Source organism: Fundulus heteroclitus, unplaced genomic scaffold (assembly GCF_011125445.2).
Source record: "Fundulus heteroclitus isolate FHET01 unplaced genomic scaffold, MU-UCD_Fhet_4.1 scaffold_114, whole genome shotgun sequence".
Lineage (NCBI taxonomy): Eukaryota > Metazoa > Chordata > Actinopteri > Cyprinodontiformes > Fundulidae > Fundulus > Fundulus heteroclitus.
Window position 1 is genome coordinate 431,251 of NW_023396527.1, and position 17,970 is coordinate 449,220.

The 17,970-nt window shown below is 42.0% G+C and overlaps 1 protein-coding gene and 1 long non-coding RNA gene across 4 annotated transcripts in view; one reads left to right on the top strand and one right to left on the bottom strand.

Annotated features, from left to right (window-relative positions):
* Positions 1-821: 821 nt before the first annotated feature.
* Positions 822-17,970, top strand: part of LOC118558243 (gastrula zinc finger protein XlCGF57.1-like) — a 26,913-nt gene continuing 9,764 nt past the window's right edge. Inside the window, exons 1-2 of one of the 3 annotated variants that reach the window (XM_036128737.1) lie at positions 2,068-2,113; positions 5,333-8,068. In XM_036128737.1, the coding sequence (XP_035984630.1) occupies position 2,113; positions 5,333-7,050 (1,719 nt within the window). In that variant the 5' untranslated portion in view covers positions 2,068-2,112 and the 3' untranslated portion in view covers positions 7,051-8,068. Of the gene's footprint in view, positions 880-2,057; positions 2,114-5,332; positions 8,069-17,970 lie in introns of those variants that run through there. The other 2 variants (XR_004928253.1, XR_004928252.1) reach the window with 2 other exon arrangements.
* On the bottom strand, positions 16,142-17,854 carry LOC118558252. The gene is made up of 2 exons (XR_004928261.1): positions 16,366-17,854; positions 16,142-16,284 (listed from the first exon to the last, which is right to left on the bottom strand). It is a non-coding gene; the product is annotated as an uncharacterized LOC118558252 (long non-coding RNA).

Sequence of the window (17,970 nt, forward strand, 5' to 3'; positions counted from 1 at the left end):
GTAGTATATATTTTGTGTTGTTTCTGTTTTGTATGGCCACAATTGGTTATTTTTCTGTTGTTTTGTTTACTGAACGCCACAGCGGCGAGAGGATTTATATGGATCATAATTGTCCCGCGAGACTGCTGTTTACCCACGCCGCTGCTGTGTCGTCTGCTGTGTTGCAGGAAAAGAATAAAACAGTAACACCCACCTGTCATCGTCTGACATCTATATATATATATATGAAGCCTCAATAAAGTGGAGCTGTGGTCATCAGGAGAAGTAACCTGTCACATATATATATATATATATATATATATATATATATATATATATATATATATATATATATATATATATATATATATATATATAAACAATGCTTTTGGGTACAAAACGTGAAAATATCATTGTCCAATTTTACCCATTCTCATAGAATGACTAAAAAACTATTGTAAGTATTTATTATTTTAGATTTTTAAGTACAATATTTAAATTAAAGCAAAGGGACACCCTTGACATAATTATCTTTCGTTTTACAAACGAATTGGTGAGAAATCCTGAGAATCCGCCTCTGGCATCCTGGTGCTGTTTGCAGGATGACCTCACCAAGATGGCGGCCGTGTTTATGCGCCTCATACCCAACAGCGCAGCCACGTTGATCACTTCCGGGTTCTTTGTCCTTGTGTTGCTGTGAGGCCAGAAGCGGGAGTGTTGGTGAGGCTGAAAGAGAGCAGCAGCTGCTGCAGGTGATGAAGTCTGGAAAGAAGTCCAGCAGCTGGAGGCACAGCGGAGAAACTGGAGGGAAGCAGGAGCTCAAAGAGCGGCAGGACGCAGCAGAGGAGACACCAATGATGGGGGATGTTTTCCAGCCCAGAGTTCTGCTGCACCCATCAGGTTTGGAGATTTCCTTCTTCATGCTAACTGTGTGGATGGAGCTAAAGTTTAGGAGCCGTTTTCAGCAGCTGATGGATTCCTCCTCTTCATCACAACTCGTTGCAGGCTTTCCCCCAGAAAACTGGCTAAGCCTGCAGCTCTGCTTAGGAGGTGCTAATGCTAGCTTAGCATGTAGCATAAAAGGTGCTAATGCTAGCTTAGCATGTAGCTTAGGAGGTGCTAATGCTAGCTTAGCATGTGGCAACGTTCAGCATCAAGTTTTACTTTGTGCTTGGAAAAATTCCTCCGAAAAACGCTTTTTGGTTTATCTTGTTTAGAAAGAGGGTCGCATGTTTTCTTCTGGCTGTATGGAGGACCAATCCTGCCAACATTTAGAATACATACCAAAAAAAAATCAATGACTCACTTAAATAAATACCGGGCCAAAAAGCTAAAAATATAAAACTGTGTGCCATTAAATGCAACAAAACAATAATAGCTGTTATTAAACAGTTTTAACAGGTTAATCACATTAAATTTCCACAACAGAATGACACAAAAGTTACCGGTGATCATTTTTAGGTCTAACTACGCCCCAATCATGCCCCGCCCCCAAAAAATTCGCATAATCTCATGCTTAACTTTGATAAAAATTGAGAGGTCTGAAAACTGTTTGTCAATAAATGCAACAAAACAATAACGACAATTATTGAATAAATGTTTAATTAATCAGCTACAAATATATATTCATATAACAAATATGTATTTATATATCAAATGTATGTTTATATATCAATGTTTAATCATATTTTATCTCTTGTATTTATTTAATTGTCATATTCTATCCAATTTAGCAGTTATTAAATGTTTTATCTGAATAATTACATTAAATTCCCACAACAGAATGACCCTAAAGTTACCGGTGATCATTTCTAGGGTGAAACTGTCAGTTCCTGAGGTTCAGTTTTCTCTACACTGCTGATCAAATGTTTTTCTCTAAACTGAATCTTTCCCATGGTTGTAACATTGTAAAGATCTAGTTGTTGATAAAGCATGTAATGTGTTTCAGTGTTGGCTGCAGATGTTAAAGAAGAGGCTCCTGAAGAACAGAGTCCTGAGGGGGAGCAGCAGGAGTCAGAGCCCCTCCACATAAAGGAGGAACAGGAGGAACCCGGGGCCCGTCAGGAAGGAGAGCAGCTCCTTGTGAAGGAGGAGACTGATAGCAGCTTTCCATTAACTGCTGCTCCTATCAACAGTAACCATTGCTTTACTTTGTTTCTGGGTCCTGTGTTGTAGCTAAATTTTCAAATCCCAACCTAAACAATTCTCAGTTCTGATCAAGTTGATCTGCTAATAGTTTCACCGGGAACCACTAAACACACTCCATCTCCAAGTAACGCATGAAAGTTTCAGATTCCCATTTATTCATATATCTCCAATTCATGAAACATCTCATCATCAAGGCTCTTTCCAAAGTCAGACTCCATCAGATCCTCCAGGTTGGTGAGAAAGTTTCCTCTCTAAGGAAACCCAGCAGGTTGCATCAAGTCTCTTCAAGCAGCATTCACTCCTCCTGAAAGAGCGTAGAGCCACAGTGGACAGTCGTCTGCATTGTTGATGGCTTTGCAGCAGTCCCTCATACTGAGCATGCATGAAGCAACAGTGGAGAGGAAAACTCCCCTTTAACAGGGAGGAGAACCTCCAGCAGAACCAGAACCAGGCTCAGTGTGAACGCTCATCTGCCTCCACCCACTGGGGCTTAGAGAAGACAGAGCAGAGACACAGAAAGCTCAGAAGCTCACATTGACCCAGGAGTACTTTCTATGTTAGAGAAGACAGAGCATAGACACAGAAAGCACAGAAGCTCACATTGACCCAGGAGTACTTTCTATGTTAGAGAAGACAGAGCAGAGACACAGAAAGCACAGAAGCTCACATTGATCCAGGAGTACTTTCTATGGTAGATGGTAATAGAGGATGATCTGCCTCCCCTGATGATGACACAGCTAACAGAACGCCAGACCAGGGGTACCTTCTATGAAGAAAAAAAGGACAGAGAGCAAAAAGTTAAAAGCTGAAATAACAATAAACAATGCAAATTGGAGAGCAGTAGGAGAACTCAGCAGAGAGAAAGAAATGGACCCTGATGTCCTCCAGCAGCCTAAGCCTATAGCAGCATAACTACAGAAAACACCCCGTCTACTTTTAAGACTAGGCTTAAAACTTTCCTTTTTGACAAAGCTTCTAGTTCAGGGGTTAAAGTTCTCTGTCGCTGCGACGGATTTCCGTCATTTGGAAAACAAGCACAAAAAGTTCTGTATAGATTTCTTTAATTTAAGATTTTAAGCAGAAGCTGCGCTCAACCAATGTTACCTGGCAGAGCCGGAGCATTAGCCAATCAGAAGGAGAGTAGGGCGGGTCCTTGCAAAGCGGACATCTGTCAGTCTGAGGTTTATCGGTGTTCAATCATTTTAACTTTGGGAAGAGCATTTTAAACTTTCAGTAACTTGGCCTATAAACAGGGTCCGAAATTAACAGTCGCCAAATGCGAGTAAATTTCCCGTTTGGCGAGTGAATTTCAGAGGGCTACCTGCTAATGGCCAGTAAATGTTTGTACCAAATAAAATAAAAATAATATAAAAATAACGAAACCCATATGATCTGTTCACAGCTCTGTCCATCCAGATGTCAGTCTAGACCCGCCTTCTGCGGTGCTGGTTCAGCTTCTTTCACATTCAGAACCAGTCATGGCTGCACGCTGGATCAGAAAACAGATCTGCTAACCAGATACAGTCTAAAACGCCAATTAGTCTGTTTATAAGTTTCGTTCTTATTTATTCTGATTTTTTTAACTACCTGCGCTGCGGTTCTGTGCTTCACCGCTCTTACTGCGCCTCCCCTGCCCCCCCTTTCAGAGCAAGGTGCTTTTATCAGCGGCCAGCCTTCAAAACGTGAATCGCTACGTTTAATGTCCTTCCACTCGTACCAAAATGTCGCAATTAAAGTCAGTAGGAGAGTCAGTAGCTGTGTTTCATGCTCTTTTGTTTTTGACGACACAGAACCAGCGGTGCTTCGGTGGGCGTGGTGCCTTGCGCTTGAATTCAGGTGTGCAAAATTACATTACATGTAACCTGTAACATCGGGGGCGCAGCGCACGAGGGTAAAATCCAGCAGCTAGATCAGCGTAAAGACGCAGCGTGAACCCTGAGTGCTTTAAGTGTTGCAGCTGAGGGGAAAATTTGGAACAGTACACAGGGGCGGTTCTGGACAGGGGCCAACAGCTCTGCTCTGTCTTCTCTAACATAGAAAGTACTCCTAGGTTCTGTTAGCTGTGAGACCATCCAGGGGAGGCAGATCATCCTCTATTACCATCTAACATAGAAAGTACTCCTGGGTCAATGTGAGCTTCTAAGCTTTCTGTGTCTCTGCTCTGTCTTCTCTAACATAGAAAGTACTCCTGGGTCAATGTGAGCTTCTGTGCTTTCTGTGTCTCTGCTCTGTCTTCTCTAACATAGAAAGTACTCCTGGGTCAATGTGAGCTTCTGTGCTTTCTGTGTCTCTGCTCTGTCTTCTCTAACATAGAAAGTACTCCTGGGTCAATGTGAGCTTCTGAGCTTTCTGTGTCTCTGCTCTGTCTTCTCTAACATAGAAAGTACTCCTGGGTCAATGTGAGCTTCTGAGCTTTCTGTGTCTCTGCTCTGTCTTCTCTAACATAGAAAGTACTCCTGGGTCAATGTGAGCTTCTGAGCTTTCTGTGTCTCTGCTCTGTCTTCTCTAAGCCCCAGTGGGTGGAGGCAGATGAGCGTTCACACTGAGCCTGGTTCTGGTTCTGCTGGAGGTTCTCCTCCCTGTTAAAGGGGAGTTTTCCTCTCCACTGTCGCTTCATGCATGCTCAGTATGAGGGATTGCTGCAAAGCCATCAACAATGCAGACGACTGTCCACTGTGGCTCTACGCTCTTTCAGGAGGAGTGAATGCTGCTTGGAGAGACTTGATGCAACCTGCTGGGTTTCCTTAGAGAGGAAACTTTCTCACCAACCTGGAGGATCTGATGGAAGCTGACTTTGGAAAGAGACTTGAGATGACATGTTGTGAATTGACACTATATAACATTTTTATTGAATCTAATTATATTAGTAATAATTATAATCTGTTGAATTTAGTGATTAGGTATGAAAAGGTGAACTTTTAAGGCTTAAAACTAGTTATCTTTAATACATCTATAAATAAAAGAAATGTGAAAGCATTAAGTAGTAAAGATGTTTTGTCATTCTGTTAAATGTTTTTAACAGAATAATTGTATTGCCTCAATAGAATGACAATAAAGACACCAGTGATTATTTTTAGGTCTGTCAGTTCCTACGGTTCAGTTTTCTCTACGCTGCTGATAAAATTTGTTTCTCTAAATTGAATCTTTCTCATCGTTGTAACATTGTAAAGATCTAGTTATTCATAATGCATGTAATGTGTTTCAGTGTTGGCTGCAGATGTTAAAGAAGAGGCTCCTGAAGAACAGAAGCCTTTTATGGACCAGCAGGAGCTGGAGATTCGTCATATAAAGGAGAAAAGTGAAAGAATGTGGGTCAGCCAGGAAGGAGAGCAACTGAATTTCAAGGAGGAGACCAAAGATACCTCGTTTCCATTAACTGTAGTTCATATAAAGAGTGAAGAGGAGGAAGTGAAACCTATATTTTCTTACTTGCATCAACAGCAAACAGAAGTCAGAAATTTTCCATCCAGCACTTCAGCTGACTATATAAAAGTGAAAATTAAAGAGAGTGACTCAAATGTGGATTCAATAAGAAAAGTTGTTGGTACTAAAAAGTTTAATTGGAAAAAAAATCTAAAGTCAAACATAACAATCCACACCAAGGATAAATCTATTGATCGTAATACTTATGGAAAAAGGTTTTCCCTCGGGTCAAAACCTTTTGGTTGTAAGGCCTGTAGTAAAAGGTTTTCTAATAAGTCAGCCTTATGTAGTCATATGAGAATTCACAAAGTAGTGAAACTCTTTGCTTGTGATGTGTGTGGTAAACAATTTTTCCTCAACACAAGTTTAAAAAGACACGTGAAAATCCACACAGAAGATAAACCCTTTGGTTGTGAAGCATGTGGAAAAAGATTTTCCCTGGGCTCATATTTAAAAGCACACATGAGAGTTCACACAGGAGAAAAGCTCTTTGAATGTGATGTGTGTGGAAAAACGTTTTCCCTCAGCTCACGTTTAAAAAGGCACATGATTATCCATTCAGAAGATAAACCCTTTGGTTGTGAATCTTGTGGAAAAAGATTTTCTCTTGACTCACGTTTAAAAAGACACATGAAAATCCACACAATTGAGAAGCCCTTTAGTTGTGATGAATGTGGGAGAAGATTTTCCCTCGAGTCACGTTTAAAAGAACACAGGAGAATTCACACGGGGGATAAACGTTTTGTTTGTGATGTGTGTGGGAAAAGATTTTTCAGGAATTCAGAATTAAAACCACACATGAGAATTCACACGGGAGAGAAACCCTTTTGTTGCGATATATGTGGAAAAAGATTTTCCTTTGGTTCAGGTTTAAAAACGCACATGCAAATGCACATGGGAGAGAAACCATTTGGTTGTGATGAGTGTGGAAAAAGATTTTCCTTCAGTTCAGGTTTAAAAACACACCTGCGAATCCACACTGAAGAGAAACCTTTTGGTTGTGATGAGTGTGGGAAACAGTTTTCCAGGAAGTCAGATTTAAAACAACATATGAGACTTCACACAGGAGAGAAACCCTTTTGTTGTGATGCATGTAGTAAAAGATTTTCCAACAAGGCAGCTTTGACTAGTCATATGAGGACTCACACAGGAGAGAAACACTTTGGTTGTGATGAGTGTGGAAAAAGATTTTCCTCTGGCTCAAGCTTAAGAAGACACACCACAATCCACACAGGACATAAACCCTTTGGTTGTGAAGTGTGTGGAAAAAGATTTTTGCTGGTCTCATATTTAAAAGTGCACACAAGTATTCACACAGGAGAGAAGTTCTTTGGTTGCGATGTATGTGGAAAAAGATTTTCCCTCCGCTCACGTTTAAAAAGCCACATGAGTATCCACACAGAAGATAAACCCTTTGGTTGTGAAGTGTGTAGAAAATCTTTTTCCCTCCACTCATATTTAAAAGCACACATGAAAATCCACACAAAAGATAAAACATAGGAAATTTGTATGCAGAGATCTTGAGGCTTCATTTAAAGAAATGTGCAATTAGATTTCTCCTCAGAATAACAGTGTCCAAATCAGCAATAACAGCAGTGTGATTGTAAAATATGATGGGCCACAAATGTCTCAAAAGGGAGCGATAGCCCTCACAACTCTTGGATAGAAGCTGTTTCTAAGTTAATTAATTCAGGAATTGATACGTTACCTGATAACCCGAGTTTACCTGATGGAAGAGGGGAATACAGTGCATTGCCCAGGTGCGTAGGATCAGTGGAGATGTGGCTGGCCCTTCTCTGAACTCATGCTGCATAAACTGAGTCTACTGTAGATGGCATCCCACAATCCCCTGCGCTGTTCTCGCCACACGTGCTAGGTCCTTCCTCTCCTTCAGCTCCCATACCATATAGTTATGCTGATAGATAAAATACTTTATATGAAAGCAATGTAAAAAAAAAAATTAGCAACTTAGTGGAAAGTCTGGTCCGTTTCAATTTTTTGAGGAAGAAGAGCCGTTGTTGGGTCTTCTTCTCCAGGTGGGAGGTATTCACTGTGTAGGAGAGGTCAAGGGAGATGTGAATGCCAAGGAATCTAATGCTGTCCACACACTCCACCACCTCTCCATGTATTCAGAGTGGCACGTGTTTGATCTTCATGCTCCTGTAATTTATTAACACCTCCTTCGCCTTATTCGTGTTCAAGATCAGATTGATCCTGGAGCACCACTATGTCAGATTGTGAACCTTATCTGTGTAGTGGGTCTCATTGTTGGAGATGAGACCCACTACAGTGATGTCTGCAAACTTCACCACTGTGTTTGTGGGATGGACAGCAGAACAGTCCTGAGAGAAAAGGGTGAAGAGCGCTGGGCTGAGGACACAGCCCTGTGGTGTTCCTGAGGATCAGTGGAAAAGATGTTCCCTATCCTCACCACCTGGGTCTGTTGGTGAGGAAGTCACTGATCCAGGAGCAGAGAGGTGTGGAGAATCAATGTTGTGGAGCTTCAGAACCAGCATGTCTGGGAGCACGGTGCTGAATGCTGAGCTGAAGTCCACAAAGAGCATTCTAACATAGGTGTTGGGCTGCTGCAGGTGTCAGAGCTGAGTGCAGTGCTAACAAGAAGTCTGCTGAAGTGGTCCTCGATGCGCTGCTTGTACCTTTGTTTGGCCTTCTGGGTGCCTTTTTAAGTTCACTTTTAGCCCTCCTGTAGGCCAGTTTGTCTTCAGATCTGAACGCTGCATTCCAGGTCTTCACCAGGGGCCGCACCGAGCTGTCCACCCATGGTTTCTGGTTAGGAAACACTCTGATTGTCTTTGCGGGTAGGACAGCATCAGTGCAGAAGTATATAGAAGAAAGCAAAGATAATGTAGGTACATCTGGTCTGGCGTTCTGCTAGCTGTGACATCATCCAGGGATGTTACTGAGAGAGTCTTTGTTTAATGAGTCCTTTAAAAAGCAGCTGAAGACACTTTTATTTAGACAAGCATTTAGTTAAATTTATGTATTTTTGATGCTTTCCTTGTAAGCTGTTCTTGTGATGTTACTGTTTGGTAATTTTACACTGTAATAAATTCACTGTCTGATATTTATTTTTGAAAATATAAATAAAGTTTACTTACTTTGTGTTTGCCAGTTCTTTCACTTGAACTAGATATCAATCTATGACTTTTAATCTCTAACAGGAGCTAAAACAGGGTTTGACGTTGCCTTAATTGAGCTAACAATGTTAGCGAACACATATTGTGTGAAAAAAAAATGCGCTAGGAGAACAAATCACAGAGGGATTGGTCTCATGGTCTAGTGGTGATGTGATAAATTATTAGGTTAATATAATAATCTTTATTGTCATTGCAACATACATCCCAATGAAACTTGTTCCCTGCATTTAACCCATCCCCATGGGGAGCAGTGGGCTGCCCCTGTGCAGCACCTGGGGAGTAATCGGGGGTTAAGGGATGCAAGTACAACGCTCTAACCACTAGACCATCACTCCACCAAGTTTCCTTGGTAGGTCAGCAGGTAGAGAATCTAGCTGGCAGTTCCAATGATCCAGAGTTTAAATTCTGATGTAGTACACCCAGTCTTTATGTTTCTGATCTCGTGGAGTACTGGTGTTACTGATGGTACAGAGACTGATATCAAATCTTCTGAAGGGCCTGAATTCAAATCTTCTTAGTCTTGCAGGGTTTTAACATCAGAAAGGAAAAAGTGTGCTAGGAGAACTAGTGAGCCCTTGGAAGGTCTCATGGTGTAGTGGTATTGTTGATGTTACAGAGACTGATATTCAAAGTTCTGAAGAACCTGAGTTTAAGTCCTGCTAAAAGTTTTGTTATCAAAAAAATGGAAAGAAATGAAAAATATAAATACGCTGGGAGAACAGGTAGGAGAGGGAATTACCTCATGGTGTAGTGGTGATGTTGGTGGTACTGAGATGGTTATTCAAAGTTCTGAAGGTCCTGAGTTCAAATCCTCTTTAATCTTGCAAGGTTTTAACTTCAGAGAGGAAAAATAATAAATGTGCTAGGAGAAGTATTCAGTGCTTGAATGTTCTCATGGTGTAGTGGCATTGTTGGTGGTACTGGGACTGAAGGTCCTGAATTCAAACCCTGCTAGTTCTTTTCATTATCAGAGTGATAGAAAAAATAAATGCGCTAGGAGAACAGCTTAGAGGCAGAATGGTCTCATGGCATAGTGGTGTTGCTGGTTGTAATGAGATGATTCAAGGTTCTGTGTTCAAATCCTGCTAATTTTTACCAAGTTTTGTTATCAGAATGATGGAAAGAAATGAAAAAAATAAGTGTGCTAGGAGAACAGGTTAGAGAGTGAATAGTCTCATGGTGTGGTGGTGATGCTGCTGGTACTAAAACTGAAGGTTGTGAGTTCAAATCCTGCTGATCCTTTTGTTATCAGAATGATGGGGGAAAAATAAATAAAAATAAATGCGCTAGGAGAAAAGGTCAGGACGGGATTAGTCTCATGGTGTAGTGGTGATGTTGGTGGTAATGTGAAGGCTAGTCAAGGTTCTGAAGGTCCTGAGTTCAAATCTGGTTAATCCTTACAGAGTGTTATCAGAATGATGGTGGATGTGCAAGGGGAACAGGTTAGAGAGTAAGTGGTGGTAGTTAGACAGTGTATAGTGTAGTGGTGTTGTATAGAGACAGATATTGGAAGGTCTTGTGTTGTAGTGGGTTAGTTCCATCAGTGCAGGGTGTTATCAGAGTGCTGGTGAGTAAAGTAAATGTGTAAATAAGTGGTGGTAGTTAGACTGTGTGAGGTGTTGTAGAGAGACAGATGTTGGAAGGTGGTGTAGGGTTAGTTCCATCAGTGGTGCTGCATCTGGTATGAATCCTGCCTGAGCCTGGATCAAATCTCCCTCTGTGGTGAGTTGGGGAGTGGCCTGTGTCTGAACTACATGTCCAGGGCTTGGAAGGGTACAGTCCCTTCCCCAATGCACCATAGAGGGAGGCCTGACCAGAGTACAGGCAGGATCTGAACCAGATGCAGCACCATTGAGGGAACAAACCATGAGACTATGCAAAACATTAAGCTATTCATTTGTATCTCAACTAACCTTGGACCCCACATAACAAAGTTTTATTTCTCTCTCCACCCCAACTAAAATGAGCACTAAGGATTAGGAACATCAGCCTTTCTACCATGACCAATGCCACTATGAACTTCTGCATAACCCTCTCAGCAGCACTACACCATTCACTCTCTGGCCTGTTCTCCTAGCACCTAGATGTGAGCCTGGATCAAACCTCCCTCTGTAGTGGGTTGTTCTAGTCACATAGTTCAGACACAGCTCCACTCTCCTCCCCAACCCACCACAGAGGGAGGTTTCTTCCAGGCTCAGGTAGGATTTGAACCAGATACAGGACCCCTCAGAACACCACTAACCTGCTCTCCTAGCACCCTCACAACTATGAACCTTCTCAGTACTACCAACACTACTACTACTAGTACCTCCTCTCTAACCTGTTCCCCTTGCACATTCACCATCATTCTAATAACACTCTGTAAGGATTAGCTGGATTTGAACTCAGAACCTTCAGTTTTAGTACCAGCAGCATCACCACCACACCATGAGGCTATTCACTCTGTGACCCATGATGGTTTCAAAGTGTAAAGTTCTCAGACAAGCAAATGAAGAAGAAAAGCCAACATTTCTTGATCTCCATTCAGAGTAAAAGCATCAGAGACAGACAGGTTTCTCCTGAGAGCCTGGTCTAAAGAGCAGCTGCTCCACTGTGAAGGTTCTGATGACAAAGCTGTGATTCTGGTGTCCCCTGATGTCAGCTTCAGTTTCTTCATGGATCAGATGGACAGACAGACTGTAGAGACGTGTTCTGGCCTCAGTTACCCACAAATCCAGCCCTGCTGCTAGAGCCTGCTTTGCCCCGCCCTATAACAGGAAGTGGAAGCCTTTACTTCCTGTTTGACAGTCTGACCTTTGACCTGACCCGGTCTGGATGGAGGAAGCACATGGAGCAACCCTTTGGGTAAGTGCACTTTGAGCTCCAGCGGTGACTTTAAACCTGTAACTGTGTTAATGTGACTGAATGTGGAGTTCAGATGGTGAGAGAAGAGGAGAAGGTTTAGATGTGAGGAGACCTGAAGCTGCTGCTTTGCTTCTCCAGCTTCTGGATCGGCTCAGTCAGACTGGTTCAGAGGTTGGATTCAGATCTCAGTTTGTTGCATTGAAACACTAATAGAGGTCATTCAGATCCAAGGTTCTTCTAGCTCAGCTTTGCTGGTTGGTCTGTTTGCTGAGGAGCTTTCACAACATGTTGGTGCTAGCATGTGGAGCAGAACATGCTAACTCCTTTGACCTGCTTGGAGATGTTTGACTGTCTTCAGAGACTCTGGTTCAGTGGTGATGTTGAGTTTCTGAAGGTTTGTTGAACTCCTTTGAGCAAGTCAGCTGAATTTAGCATGTTGGACTCAGATGTTGATGCTGAGATGTTTTGGAAGTTGTTGCTGAAGCTCAGATCAGATGCTGCTGTTGAACCAATGTGGATGGTCTGTTTTAGAGTTTCCATGTAAGAAAATAAGATTTGAATCAAGCTTTGAAAGTATTTTAATTGAGAAGATGCAGAAGCTGAAGAAGTAAAGCAGAAGGTCTTCCTCAGATCCAAAGGTTCTCCTCTTGTTCTCCTGATGTAACTCCACATTCCCAGTCAGGTTGATCCAGTTTCAGGTTTAAAGTTAGTGGTGTCAATAAAAAGTCAGCTCTGCAAAGAGCATAACCCCCTTCATGAACCTCCTGAGAAGCCGGGGAGGGGACACGGCCCCCTCACCCACTCCCTACACTGAGACATACTTACCTCTCCAGGTCACAGCTCAGGCAGGAGTTGAACCCAGGACCTCCACCTCTGGTATCTTCTGGTCACAGACAGTTCCACTGCACCATCAGGTCCACTCCCCTCTCAGTGTTCTTCTCTTGGTGCTTTTAAAGTTTTCATTCAGAATCCTGGACTCCTCAAAATACAGACTCTAAGGTTCTTCATAACAATAAGGAGCCTGATAGTAATTTGAACTCAGACCTTCTAGATTACCAGCCTACAGTCTATCACACTGAGCTACTGACTGACACTGGTTTAACTCTTTCCTATCTTGTTCAAATTTCTCTCAAATTGTTCAGTTTTGGGTTGATTTAAAACAAGGAGCTCATCTGTCTTGATCTCATGACCTCCATGGTGCTGATATCTGAGCAAACACCCTGAGCTATCCAACCAGACGTCTTTCTGCTGCATCCTAAAGCCTCTCACTCATGATCTCTGATCTGTCGGCTCAATCTGATAAATGGAGCTGACATCTGGACGTTTAGCAGCTGATGGGAATTTGCTTTAAACTTTACCAACTAAAGTCAACTTGGTTTTAATTAAAGCAATAGAGAAATGGCTGAAATTGTTTAACTAACTGAACATAATTGACACTAAAGACTCATTATTATTAGTTCTTTGGTCAGTTGAGGAACTGAATGAAGACTCTAGATGTTCTCAGTCCTTGATTCCATCATCCTGAATTTATCATTTATCATTGTTTTTTGTAATAAATATTCTAATTCTTAATAACAAGAACAGAGACAAAAAGCTAAGTTAACCAACAGATAAAGAATAAACCAAGTTGAATAATAGCTTTATTTTGTTGTTTTACAGATCTGACAGTCTGATAAAAGCAGTGAATGCAGTTATTTCCTGTTTAACTTTGAAGCAGAGCTGGTGGAAGTATCAGTGCTCCCTCTAGTGGACGGGGTAGTTGTTGCAGACAGTAACTGAGGTGGGACCCTGCACAGACTTTAAGCACCTTCTTTATTTTCCTCCACAGGCTGCAGAGTCTCTTTAGATTAACATGTATTATTCATTCATGTTTCTCCTGATAAAATGTGTAAAATAATGTGCACTAAATGTGAGACCTCCTGCAACTTTACACTTGTTTAGCTCAGATGACTTAAAGTCTAGCGCTGTGAAGTGACTTAGTGAAAACAAAGACTGGTCATAGAGGGAAAGTGTTTCAGCTGTGTGATCAAACAGCTCAGTCTGTAGAAAGTATTCTGTGTGGTCTGTAGGCTCATTTCTCTGAAGGCTCCTGAAGACTAACAAGCTAACAAGGAAAAGCAACGAGAAAAAGCTTGAAACAAGTGTTGACCTGTTGGATGGTCACTACAACATGAAACCAAAGTTAAGCTGAAATGGTTCTGCTAAGTTCTGGTTGCTGATAAACTGTTGGACATGATGGTTTCAAAGTGTAAAGTTCTCAGACAAGCAAATGAAGAAGAAAAGCCAACATTTGTTGATCTCCATTCAGAGTAAAAGCATCAGAGACAGACAGGTTTCTCCTGAGAGCCTGGTCTAAAGAGCAGCTGCTCCACTGTGAAGGTTCTGATGACAAAGCTGTGATTCTGGTGTCCCCTGATGTCAGCTTCAGTTTCTTCATGGATCAGATGGACAGACAGACTGTAGAGACGTGTTCTGGCCTCAGTTACCCACAAATCCAGCCCTGCTGCTAGAGCCTGCTTTGCCCCGCCCTATAACAGGAAGTGGAAGCCTTTACTTCCTGTTTGACAGTCTGACCTTTGACCTGACCGGTCTGGATGGAGGAAGCACATGGAGCAAGCCTTTGATTTGATCCAGTAGTCAGAATGAAAACTTGCTCTTCAGGGCTTTAAGTGGAGCAGCAGGTGAATGTCCACACACTAAGTCAGCAGGACTAAAACCTGGGGACTCTTTAGTTGCTTCACTGGGAAACGAGGACACCAGCAGAGAATCAGTGAGATGTCTGCATGTTTTGGTGACTGGGACCCAGTAACCACACAGGCTGGCTACAGTGTGGGGGGGGGGGGGGGGCTGGTTCCTCTCAGGACCCCCAGACTCAGATAGTTTTTACCTTGGCTTGTTTCTGAAGAGCCCTGCAGACGTTCTCCTGTGTTCCTCTTTGTCTGGGTTCCCAAAGCCAGCAGAACCAGCTGTGCAGCGTTCCAGTCCTCGGGTCAGAAGCAGCCTCTCCATGGGTTGGTGGTGATAAAGCCCAGCGCTGCAGCAGGAGGCCACGGACGATGAGAGCGGCTCTGAGCTGCAGCTCCTTCAGTCGTGTGACGTTCTGTTTGTGTTGCTGCAGCTTTCTGAATGGACCGTGTTTGTTCTGCTTCTTCTTCTTCATGTGTATTTATGGAGCCACGCCTCAGTGACATATATTTATGTACACTGGAGAAAACTCTGATAAAATAATGGAACACTAACTGCAGGACTTTTAGTTTCATTATTATTATTATTATTATAACTACTACTATTGTTATTATTTTAGCTAGAGATGAACACTTTTAAAAGTTTTCTGGCTTCCAGGACTTTATTTTATATTTGCATTAAGTTGATATAAATGTATTAAAAACTGGACCTGTTGTATATTTCAGAGCAGGGTTTCCAGAGTGGGATGTGAGATGATTTCCTGCTGATGTGCTAAAAAGATTAAATATTTTCCTATTTGTGAAACTTTACAAGATGCGCAAAATTCATATCTATCTATCTATCTATCTATCTATCTATCTATCTATCTATCTATCTATCTATCTATCTATCTATCTATCTATCTAATGTTATCTGAAAAGTTTCAGAACCCTTGTTTTAGTGCTAATTCAAAGTTGACCTTTTTTAAATAAATAACTATTGTAACTTGATTTAAATTAGACTTTTATTCCTCTTCAACACGTCTGTTTCCTCACCAGGTCAGTAGCTCTTCAATATGTAGCAAATATCCACCTATTTTATCTGTATTTCATGAACTGGACCAGAATCAGAGCTCCAGGCGGTGTTGGACCTTCCCAGGCTTCAAACACAAAGTACTGGATGGAAAGATTTTAAGAGTTAAACTGATCATTTTAAAGCATGGACCATTTCCAGCATGTGAGGACAGACTGGGAGAAATGAAAAAAAAACAAAACAGTTTTTCATGTTCTGAGGAGGAACTGGCTTCTGAAGTGAAGCCAGAGCAGAAGCTGTGGAGCAGAACCCAGCTGCTCAGAGTTCTGGTTGGACCTGCTGGGCTGTTTTCCAGGAGGAGACCAAGCTTTGGGATGTCAACGCCTCTTTACGCCCAAATACCCTAAAATTTAAGTTAAATACGAGAAACATGGATATTTTTGTAGATAAGCGAGTAGCTCAGGGAGTAAGAAGACATGCTGGTTGGCTTACTGTTACCTAAAGGTTGCAGGTTCAACTCCAGAGGGCATCTTGCTGCTTTTTGCTTCCAATAGAGGGAAAATGGAGGTAAAAGTGGTCTAGTCCAGGAGGTGAACCTGCAACCTGTGACTCTGTAGCTCACTTCTTACTCCTCTGAGCCACCACCCATCACACCAGAAAGGGTTCTCAGGCTCCATTTGTCCCATAAAAATGACAGATTTTGGTCAAAAAAAAGAAAAACTCCAGGAATGAGGCAGAAGCTGAAGCTCCAGCTGAGGCAGAGGGCTGATCAGGAGGTGGTTTGTTGGTCTGAAGGCTCTTGGTTCTGCTCCACAGATCATCACCTGCAGAGTCTCCTCACACGGCTCTGCTTCATGAAGCCACTGAAGCTCTTCAAACCACCAGGAGCCCGGTTCTTACAGAAAAAGACTTTATTTTTCCTCAGTATATTACTTCATGTTTACATAAATAGAAATAGGTTTTCTTTTTGGACTAGTCCAGAACCTCAGAGGTAAACATTTAAAGGCCAGCACGGCATGCAGAGTCACATTTCATCCTAGAAAATAAAACAGGTAAAAAGTGAGTTTTGTTGGTCTTCAGCAGAGTGAAGGAGGTTAGTTGAGCCAACTAGAGGAACCTGAACATGATGAGGGAACACAGAGCGTACGGGCAGAACCAGCAACAGGAAGTGGGCTTGGAGCCTTAGAGACGGATGCAGGAACAGCAGCAGAGGGAGACGTCTTCAGCTTTCATCCTGAAAGTCTGAACTCATCTGTGGAGACCACAAAAACCCCTTAGTTTGACTTTTCTTCACAGAGGAGATAACCGCTGTTAAATGTGCTTTGGCTGAATCTCACCATTGTGCACCTTGGAGAAATAATTGGTCCTAACAATGAAAGCAGAGCAAAAGCAGCACTTCTGAATATTAAATAAACCAGCAGCCATTTATAGACTGTTTCAGCACAAGCTGCATTTATGTAAATACTACATGCTACATTTGTCCTTCTGCATATTTTAGAACATTTATTCTGTAAGTTTTTCAGAATTTGAAGTCAAAAAGGGTTTTAGATATTTAATACTTTTTATTTTTCTGATAGTTTTAACATTTTTGAGAGTGTCCTTTAGGAATGCTTATGTCTCATTTTTCTGTAAGTGTTTTTAATTTGGGTCTGCCTCTTATCATTCTGAGTGTCTCACCAATATTTCATTATGGTTACATAAAAACAATAAAGACTCTTGATTCTTGAAAAGTTACTTTAAGGCCTTCCTCCTCTCTCCCATACAGTACCTTAACTCAGAATTAAACCTTAATCAACAGATTATGACCATCAGGATTAAACTGAGAAGGCTGGTTTATGATCCATAATCTGATCAGCGTCCATCTAAACTCATGAATTTACAGCGTCTGCATGTGGAGGATGGAGCTGCAGCGCTGCAGAACAGAACATTTTGGGATGATCATCATTTCCTCTCCACAGCAACAGCAGGAGTTCTCTACCATCTCAGAACCAGCTGCAGGTCCATTGTGTGCGCTCAGAACAGTCAGAACCAACACACCTCTGCCTTTATTGTTGCTTTTTCCTGCATGAAGAAGTATAGAACTTCTGTGGTTGTTTTATGGAAATTCAACCACTCTGCTAACGTCTCTGTGCAGGACAGTAGTTTGTGCAGGTTCTTTCAGGACTCCAGACAAAGGCTGGATTGGTATGAGTCTTGTCACAGGAAGGCAGGAGCCTTGGACCACTTTGACATTCACATCCCCCACAATGCACTTAGCATCTGGGTTAACACTCACAACCCGTCCTAACTTGAATTGGCCCTGCACCACATTTTGGTCACATAGCCAAACAATTATCACCAGCTGTGACATTTAGATGTGACGTGTGCCATTTGCTTCTCACAATTAAGTTTGGGCTGCAAAGCTGGCTCCATGATCTCCAGAACCTGTTGACATGATGCTGCATCTCTCTGAGTCTTTTAGAAGGATAGCTTGTGAAGTCACATGTTCTGATGTGCTGGATTAATTCTCCACTCCCATTGGCTGCCTTTTTGAGCTGACATCTCCTCCATTGCACCTTTGTCTTGAGAATCCAGGACCTGGTACAGCTGTCTTAATACAGACTTGGCACCGACGAAATTTGTTCCTGGAACGGACCAGATCCAGGAACTTCCAGTGAACCCTATTTGGTCCAATTATCAGATTAAAGGCTCTTTTAATTGGTTAAATATATAGCAAAACAAA